This window comes from Caenorhabditis elegans, chromosome X (assembly GCF_000002985.6).
Source record: "Caenorhabditis elegans chromosome X".
Taxonomy (NCBI): Eukaryota; Metazoa; Nematoda; class Chromadorea; order Rhabditida; family Rhabditidae; genus Caenorhabditis; species Caenorhabditis elegans.
Window position 1 is genome coordinate 1,531,378 of NC_003284.9, and position 9,230 is coordinate 1,540,607.

At 37.5% G+C, this 9,230-nt stretch overlaps 2 protein-coding genes and 1 non-coding gene across 3 annotated transcripts; 2 read left to right on the forward strand and 1 right to left on the reverse strand.

The window, feature by feature from the left end:
• Nucleotides 1–599: 599 nt before the first annotated feature.
• anr-49 lies at nucleotides 600–4,606 on the forward strand. The gene is made up of 3 exons (NR_102150.1): nucleotides 600–700; nucleotides 2,314–4,131; nucleotides 4,469–4,606.
• Nucleotides 2,968–3,984, reverse strand: K06A9.3 (EGF-like domain-containing protein). Its single transcript, NM_001392728.1, has 3 exons — nucleotides 3,921–3,984; nucleotides 3,223–3,406; nucleotides 2,968–3,173 (listed from the first exon to the last, which is right to left on the reverse strand). Exons 2-3 carry the CDS (start codon nucleotides 3,401–3,403, stop codon nucleotides 3,049–3,051), a joined length of 306 nt encoding a protein of 101 aa, NP_001379866.1. The 5' UTR covers nucleotides 3,404–3,406; nucleotides 3,921–3,984; the 3' UTR covers nucleotides 2,968–3,048.
• Nucleotides 4,607–4,988: 382 nt separating the features above from the next.
• Nucleotides 4,989–8,922, forward strand: K06A9.2 (F-box domain-containing protein). Its single transcript, NM_075890.6, has 10 exons — nucleotides 4,989–5,190; nucleotides 5,242–5,349; nucleotides 5,979–6,131; nucleotides 6,244–6,418; nucleotides 6,464–6,563; nucleotides 6,989–7,160; nucleotides 7,209–7,486; nucleotides 7,941–8,136; nucleotides 8,188–8,312; nucleotides 8,506–8,922. Exons 1-10 carry the CDS (start codon nucleotides 5,131–5,133, stop codon nucleotides 8,687–8,689), a joined length of 1,551 nt encoding a protein of 516 aa, NP_508291.2. The 5' UTR covers nucleotides 4,989–5,130; the 3' UTR covers nucleotides 8,690–8,922.
• The last annotated feature ends 308 nt before the right edge of the window (nucleotides 8,923–9,230 follow it).

A 9,230-nucleotide genomic window follows, 5' to 3' on the forward strand; every position in this document is an offset into this window, starting at 1 on the left:
TTAGCGTGATCAAATTTTAAAAAAACCTTTTTTTTTGGTCGAAGAGCATTTTCTTCAAATGTGTAAAAATTTGAAAAGGTGAAAGCTTTTTCCGGGAAATCTAGAAAATTATGTTTTTATTGGATTAGTATTGTAAAAATTCAGTAAATTTATAACTAAAAAACCCGCCGAAAAAATGTGTAAAAATAGTCCAAAATGACTACACCGTTTTTTTTTTGAAAAAAAAACAACATTGAAAGTTTGCTCTTTGGTGTTATGCCAAAAACTTTGCTCACGTAAATCTACAACACTTTTTGCTCATTTTTCACAGATTTTTTAAAGATTGTGCGTATCAATACAATTTTCAGGTTAAGTATCGTGCTTAAAAACAGATCCTAAAAAAATGAGGTACTCTGAAGCATGGTTGTAATCGTAACACTTTAAATTTTTTCAGCCTTACAAAAACCGAAAAAATCATTCTGGTACAGTGACCTTAAATTCATCAAATCAAATATTAAACTTCTCCATTTCGGAAAGCCCGTGCTCCTACAAAACATTGTCCAAAAAGACTACACCGCATCGTTTTTTTTTCCCTAAAAACGAAAGATGCAACTTTTGGTTTTAGTTTTCCTTGAACAAACCGCAAAGCTTGCAAACCTTAGTTCGTCGGCCTCAATTTCCTTAGAAACACATGTGAATAATACAATGAGGGGGGAGGGGTGTTGTTTCTCGCCTCGAGAATAAAGACGTTGTGTGTCTGTGTGTTTGGGGTCGCCAAAAGTGATGCGCTCCGAAATTGTGCGCAATTAATAGTTTTGTTCATTTTAGTCGTCAGAGAATTGTCGCCGAGAAAGGGAAGGGACTGGAGACTACATCTTGTCATTTACACACTTTTAAATGGAGGGAGGAGGTTATTGAGTATATTAGGTTTTGGATGAATAGGAATGAAAAAAAGAAAATTTATGCTTGAATGGAAATTGACAACACTTTTTGCTCGTTTTCCAAATTCTTACTGGGAGTACAGAAAAATTGTTGAAAAAATAACAAATTCGATAAATATTTTAAGTACATATATAAAGGTGTAGCAGAGGTGGGCGGCAATAGCAGGTCGGAAAATGTTTTTGTCGACAAAATTCGGCAAATCGGCAAATCGTCAATTAGTAGGTTTGCCGATTTGCCGGAATTTTAACTTTTCGGCAATTTTGCCGGTTTGCCGATTTGCCGGAAATTTTCATTTTTGGCAAATTGCCGATTTGCCGTTTGCCGAATATCAGATTTGCCTTTTTTTAAAAGATATTTTCATAGAACTTTCTAACTTTTCAAATTAAATGTAGAAACATTTATAGAATGCGTACAATTTTGCCGATTAAAATTGAAATTTTGAAGTTTTCAAAAAAAAAATGTGCAAAACCACTTTTTTAGCGCCAATCAGAAAATTGTTAAAAAACCACTAATGATTAAAACATTAACAAGCAAAATTTTAATTGCCTCCAAAAAGTGGCAATTACTGAGTTTTTGCCACTTTTGAGAAAACTTTAGCACTGTAGCATGTTCCAAATCCTATAATATTTGAATATTAGTATTTGAAACAAAAAAAAACATAAGTAGATCAAAAACTCAATGGAACATTTTTTTAACAAAAAAGGTGGCAAAAAATTTCTTACATTTTTCAAAAAATATTATAAAATTTAGGACTATTTTTTGAAATATTTTACAAAGTTATTTAGTCACTGTGGTTAGAGTTTGGAAAAATATAGAAAAAAAATAAAACCTCGGAAATCTTTATTGAAATTGAAATTGGCAACATATTTTGCTCGTTTAGACAAAATTTTCTTCAGAGAAAAACTTTCTTGAATCTTGCGAAAAAATAATATCAATTTCTCAGTTAAATGCGGAGGAAAAACCTAGTCACGCAAATTTTAATTTAAAAATTTGTTCATTAATTTTTATTCAATTTTTCTTTGCTTTCTATCATATCTGAAAATATAACTACTGCGAAGGAAAACAATTATTTCAAATACAATGAAGAAATCTAAAACAGCGAAGAAAAAAGCAGAGCATAGCTCAGTGGGTCAGGAAAATCCTGAAAAAACTGTAGATCATAAGATCGTGTTACGCAATTATATTGCAACATAAATAGCACAAATCGACCTTTTCACTCCAAAAAAAAATCAAATCATTTTTCCATTATCACCAATGCAATCATTCATACTTCCTCCCCCAACATTTTCTTACAAAAAAACCCCTCGGATGACTCAAAAATGTACACATAAATTAGAAACCCATTTCGCTAGCACCAAATTCATGACTCAAGTGAAAAAATGTGGGGGGAAGGGGGGGGGGGGATGCAACATTATTTGCGCAATTTTTTTCTGTATTCCTCGTGTTAAGCCGATTGCAATACTTCAAGGTGAAAAGGTATTAGGTTCTGAGAGAACTTTTATGGCTGGGGACTGAGGGGGGAGGGGTGAAAGTTCCGAAGAAACACGTGAAGAGAATTCGAGGAAAAATTTGTGAATTATTTGTTAAGTTTTAAGTTTTTTTTTGGCTGAAATTCAAATTTGTCGTTGACCTCATGGTGCATCGACAGAGATTTTCAAACATTTTTCAGATGGGAAAAAATCAATGCTAATAACATGATTTCATTCGAAAATACTAACATGGGACGTGTTACTGCAAAATTTCCAGATCTAAATTTATTCCATGATTTTTGTACATGCCTCGAAAGGTATCTAGAGAACGACCTAAAATTCAGGTTAAAAAAAAAAAAGTAAAAAAGTTTTTTTGCTTCCAAACTATAGGCATAGCTGTGAGCACACTAACGATACCAAAAGCATGAAATAAGATGTTCTTAATCAACATATGACTATTTTTGAACATTTTCAAAATTGTCAGAATCACAAAAAATTATGTTTTTTTTTTGCAAAAATTCTAACTCTAGGACTTTTTAATAATGGTTTTTCTGATGCAAGTAAATTTTCAATTTTTTTTTCCTAAATTTATCAAGTTTATTGAATAGTTTCAGAAAAAAAATTACAAAACAAATCAACGGAAAAAATTTAAAAAAAATTATGCTTCTTCAATAATCTGGAGCTCAAAACTACTTTCTGGATCCTTCCGACGGCTGCGATATCCCATGAAAATACAGTAGAAACCGATGACCACCAGACAAATGCAAATTAGTAGCAGAGTATCTGGAAATATAGCCACTTGTCCTAAATTTAAAAAAAAATTAAAGCTTACCCATTACACCCCACCCGTGTTTGGTATCTTCGATGGTGGCAACTGTGCTCTCAATAAATTGGCAAACGTCGCCTTCAAACCCAGCTTGGCAAAAACATCGCGGCTCCCCCTCAATTCTAAAGCAGTACCCTCTACTGTGACATTCGGAGGGGCACATAGAATCAATCATGCGCGTCATCATTATCTGGAAGACTAATAATTAATAGATTTGGAGCAATGCAAAAAAGTCGGGTTTGCTATGTAACTAAGGTTTAATGCAAACTTAATACAAAATATAATCCCTGAATTTACCTTACGTAGAGAAACAACTACTAAAACGTGAGTTTGAACTGGTTTTGACACCATTTATCAACCAGAAAATGTTACTGGCAACGGTACAGATTTGGTCCTTTTTCTTAACTACGGAAAGTGTTAAAAAACATTCTATGGAGCTTAACTAATCAAATACCATAGAAAAAGTTTACAAAACATTTTGAATTTTTTGACAGTGCAAAATTAGATTGATCGGCACCTTCCAAAAATGCAACATAATATGGTATATTTGCAATTAAAAAAACCAAATAAAAAATTACGTAATTTTTGGACGTTTTACTATGAATTTTGGTTTATGTGGTGCCATAGACTCTACCTGTAACATAGTTAAATTTTGTTACTTGGTAGTGAAACTCATTTTCTAAAGTCTATTGATCAAATATTACCGGATTTATAAAATGTGGAGTTGAAAAACTAGATATCTCAAAAATGATAGCTTTTTGAATCGAAAACTTGATGGAATGCATAGAAGATGATCAAAATCCCAGCAATCTGGTGCAAAATGTTACACAAAATGATAAACTGCAAAGACAGGCACTTTGACAACTTTTTTCTAAAAGATGGTGATATCCAAATATATGCCCAGCACTGTGAAGAGTGAGTTATAGTGCATTTTCCCGTGAGCTCATTTTGGTTCTGATCCTTATCAGTCATTAAATCAGGGATTGGCTGCAAATTTTTTGTCGACAAATTCGGCAAATCGGCAAACTGCCGGTTTGTCGATTTGCCGGAATTTTTCAATTCCCGGCAAATTGCCGGTTTGCCGATTTGCCGGAAATTTTTATATTCGGCAAATTGCCGATTTGTCGATTTGCCGTATATCGATTTGCCGAAAGTGTTTAGAGTGATTTTTTTAGTTTTGCCGATTGAAGTTAAAATTCTGAAAGATCCAAAAAATAAGTGTGCAAAACCACAATTTGCCGGAAATTTACAGCAATTGCCCGTTTACCGACTTGCCAGGAAGTTCAATTACCGCAATTGCCTGTTTGCCGATTTGCCGAAAATGTTCAATTCCGACGTTTTGCCGATGCTCCAATTTGCCAGGAAATTCAATTCCGGCAATTTGCCGGAAATTTTGATTTCGGCAATCCTACCCTAAATTAAATGACGTTTTTATATTTAGAAATCAAGGTTTTGTGTATCAAATCCAAATAAAAATATTCAATTTTTATACATATTTTGCGATTTCTGACAATTTTTATATCTCAAGTTTAATTCGAAATCCCGATGCCTCTGAAAAAATTACTAAAGTAAATCCAAAAGCACTCCATCCCAAAATGTTTTGCAAAAACACACGCTAGCAGCAAACAAATCTACCCCACTCCTCGTACTTTATGTTGACCTGTTGCTCACATGCCCTCCTGTTTTCCTTTGCTCAGATCTGATCAACTAGCTTTTGTCTGGCACACTCTCTGATCCCTGTCCTATTTTCTTGCATCTTTCCACCTCTAGACACTCTTTCTAGCCCTCTCGAACACTTAATAGTTTGTCTTGTGATTTTTGCCGATTTCTCGTGATTTTTTCCCTTTTATTCTAAACAACAAATCTTTGTCGACTCGATTTATATTATAAAACGGTTATAAAACTGCGCAAAAAATGTTGCTCCATTTGAATGAGCTCGTGCTGGATTATATCGGAAAGCAGCTCAATGCGAAGGTTAGTGAATAATTTTGGTTTGACTTTTAAATTTAAAAACTGCAATTTCAGGACCTTCTCCGGCTCTCCATGGCTAATAAAGCTCTGCGGGGGTTTTTCGATAATGAGTGTTACTGGCAGAAATTGATGTTTAAGCGGTGGTGGGTGGATCGGAAATTTGTAAGTTTATAATAACGAAAATTAAAAAAAAAAGTAGTGTAGAAAATTTTTCAATTTTCAATTTGGTTCAAAAGGCTTCCAAGCAGGCGCCAAAACACCTGCCTAGCGCAGCGTGCCTCGCCTCCTGTATATTGCGGCGCGGAACCCGAAAAGTGTTGACCGCGTATAAAGAACCGCCTTTTGTTCTATGCGGTGTAAACACCAAACCTTTGACTTTTCGCTATAGTGTACAAATGAGGCGAAAGGCAAGCGTGAGGTGAACAGGTTAGAGGCAGGCGTCAGGCCCTGAAACTGCGCCTGCCTGCCAAAGAAGCTTCTTATGTTCCTGTGAATTTTTTTATTTAAACTGAAAACGTACGTCCGGAATTTCAGAAAATTTGACCGCGTCACTGTTTTAGAACTCTTTTTACCCAGTAATAACAAAATTAAACATCTTCCGTAAAAATTCAAACAGAAACCTCTAGATTAAATAAATAATTAAAACTGAAAATGTACGTTCAATATTGAAAAAGGCCGTGTCAGTTCTTTAGGATCCGTGTTGAATCAAAATTTTTTGACTATTAAAAAAATTTAAAAAAAAACCTATAACATTAGATAATGTCTTTTATTAACATACCCCTACATTCCAGTTCCGCTACCAAGACGACTACCTCTTCATCCTGAACAATTTACCCGACCGTCTCCAGGAAACCACAAACTTTGACAGGAAAAACGTGCGATTCGTTTCATATTCCCACGATGGAGCTGTGATGGCAGTCTTTGCCAATGGGTGTACTCTTTGGGTTTGTTCGATATGAAGCCTAAGCTTAAGTCCAAGTTTAAGCCTACGCCTAAACCAAAGCCTAAGCATAAAGCTGAGCCTAAGCCTAACCCAAACAAAAAAAGATTTTCCAGGTTTATCGAGAAGATCAGGACATGCTAAACTGCGAACTTCACGAGGAACGCGGCTGGGACAAAATCCTGTCCGTCGAGTTCTCGCCAGACGATTCTCACCTACTCGTAACAGGCTCTAGAGATCAGTTTAGAGCCTTGACGAGAGACCACGAGGTTCTAGTCTTTAAAATTGGAGGTGTGCTTCTGATAATTTCACCCGATAGAGCCTGAAAATTTTCAGAAGATTCTGCTTCCCTAAGATCTTTCATTGATATCGATCGGAACATGTTGGCTACTTGGTTTGACAACTCTCATTTTCTCTACATGCAAAGTGGCGGAGAGTAGGTTTTTTTGGTTTTCAACTTGTCCGGTTAATGTAAATTGATTTGTGAACATTGAAAAATCGGCAACGGTTTAGTGCTATGGCAAATCAAACCCTCTCACAATCATTAGAATACCACAAAATACTCACAAATCCCAAAATTAAGGCCCCGCTAAATTAAGGCTCCGCGTTAAGGGTCGTTTTATGGAAGCGACCCCCCGCCCACCAAATGATGCATCCCGACATCTCACGGGTCTTGTTTTCTACAATGTTCACCTTGCTGTGGGCGTAGCAGCGCGCCACACACATAACGAGATCCACGTAATGAACTGCGGAACCCGTGAGATGTCGGGATACCAATTGTTCAGAGGACAGGGAGGCGGTTCGGATTTTTGCATACTCGCCACGCAGTTTTTTCATTACGAGTGTATCATCAAATTTCAGAAGAGACCGAATGCGGATCTTCATGAGTTCTGTGAACTTTTCCGATGAGATCATCGTCTACCCAATCCTGAGTTTCGACACGAAAATTGTAAAAATCCTTGTCGCTCAGCACGTCTCTCCTCGGACTCGGAGAATCACACAGATTGCTGACCAGGCACAGGAGGAGGGGAAGGTCCTTTTTTTTGGCTATCAGCTCAAAAAAAACCATTTTTAATTCCAGACTCTCACCCAAAAATTAATCGACATCGGTCTAGAATCAGGAGTTGACGTCACAAATATGAGTGAGCTAAGAGCAATTTTAGACCAAGAAACCCAATGTATGCCGTGCTACCGACTGCATTCTCATCACGACGCAATTCCAACGTCCAGGTGTACTTGTGAGTGCCATCACAATACCGATAAGCTGCTCATTTTTCATGGAAGTGATGAGAGGGTGCACGTCAAGGTGATCACGGAGACGTTGTTGGAGAAGGCGAGGGAGGCGAATCGGAGACGAGGGTTAGTTGTACGTATGTGGTTTCAGAGGAACATGGTGCATTCATCCGGTTAGGGCTTCCAGGTTTCAGGGCCTCACGCCTCATGGCTTGAATTCAAAAGCTTAGTTTTCGCACCACATAGTGCAAAAGGTGGTTCTTGCGCAGCGACCGACACTTTTCGGGTTCCGCGCGGCACAGCACGGATCGCGGCGTGGCGGTCGTTTTGGAGCCTGCATGGAAGCCCTAGACTCCGTATTAGAGCTGGCAAAAAGGTAGCCTACATAGTAATTTTTTGTAGACCATGTGGGTTGACTAGACCTTTTTCCAACCTTCACCTTTAAGAATAGGACCGAAGATAAGCTCTAAAAGCCCAGGGCTTGATTCTGAAAACTAAGTGCTGAAAATTCGTAGAACCTTCTACAGGCCAACCTAAACAAGGATCCATTCATTAAAAAAAACCACAGATATCTCTTCAGAGACCCCGAAGGATCCCCGGACCGTAATCGCCTCTACTTTCCTCTCAACCACTGCACAGTCTTCGACACCGTGGACCACGTGTTCAGAACCGGCGCATCGCTTGTGGACAGCTCCATGTGCTTGACACCCGACAACAAGTACCTCTACGTCACTGGGACAACAAAGCGTTCGGTTGATGGGGAGATTGTATTCGAAGTGAGGAGATTTGTTTGTTTATTTTGTAGTACTCATGGGAGTTGTTTTCAGGTGAAGCCGATCTGCCTGGATTTGGATACGATGGTGCTGAAGAATCAGCCGGATTTCACAAATATTCCCTGGGTTGATTGTGACTATGAAGTCAGAGTTACTGCGAATAATGATTTTGTGGCAATGTAGGTGTATTTTCCGTTTCTAAATTGGTAGCTAAATTTATTTCGTTTATAACTTTTGTGTCACAAAATTTTGAAAGCCCAGCCGACATTGATCAAGGACCAATTACAGAAAATTTCTAGCATTAAATTGTCTGCGTCTTTCAGCTTACACGTTTCAGGTACAAAATTAGAAATTTCTAAATTTCTTTTCCAGATTCTCCGGTCATGACGTCGCCATCTGGTCTTCCTACCACCGCGGCCACATAGCCGCTGCCTTACACTTCGACGGCCCCGTCTCCTGCGTCGCACTCCATCCCTACCAAAATTCCATGTGCGTCACAAATGAGAAGCTCGTCCACTTCTACCATAGTCCCGTCATGGCTCAAGAAGAGGAATAGCACTGACGAAAAAAACATGCTTCGAACATTCCAGAAAAAAAGTTCTGAATAGTTACAATTGAAGAACTTGATTTACGTATTTTTTTTGAACAAAAACACATACTAAATTATCTGTAATTACTGTTATTTATGTAAATTTTGTAAAAAACATTTTTTTAATTAGCTTTCATTTTTTTGTTGTATCTCTATTTTCTTTCCTAAAAACCTTTTTTTTATAAAAATTTTATTATTTATTTTCTTATTTCTGTAAAAAGAGCTAAATAATGTTTAAGACTACAAAAAGTACGAGAAAACAATTTCGAGCTCTTATGCTGACTCGAACGCTGGACTTCAGATTGGTAGGTTTTAGCTTAGGCTTAGATTTAGGCATAGGCTTAGGCTCAGGCTCAGGTTTAGGATTGCCGTCAGTGGCGAGCGTTATCTAATACGCCTAAACAGCGTCAGTAGCGTTAGCTCGCTACTGACGCTATTTAGGTTTATTAGGCTTTTAGGCTAAGATTAAAGCATATGCTTTGGCTTAGGCTTAGCCCAAGGCTTGGCG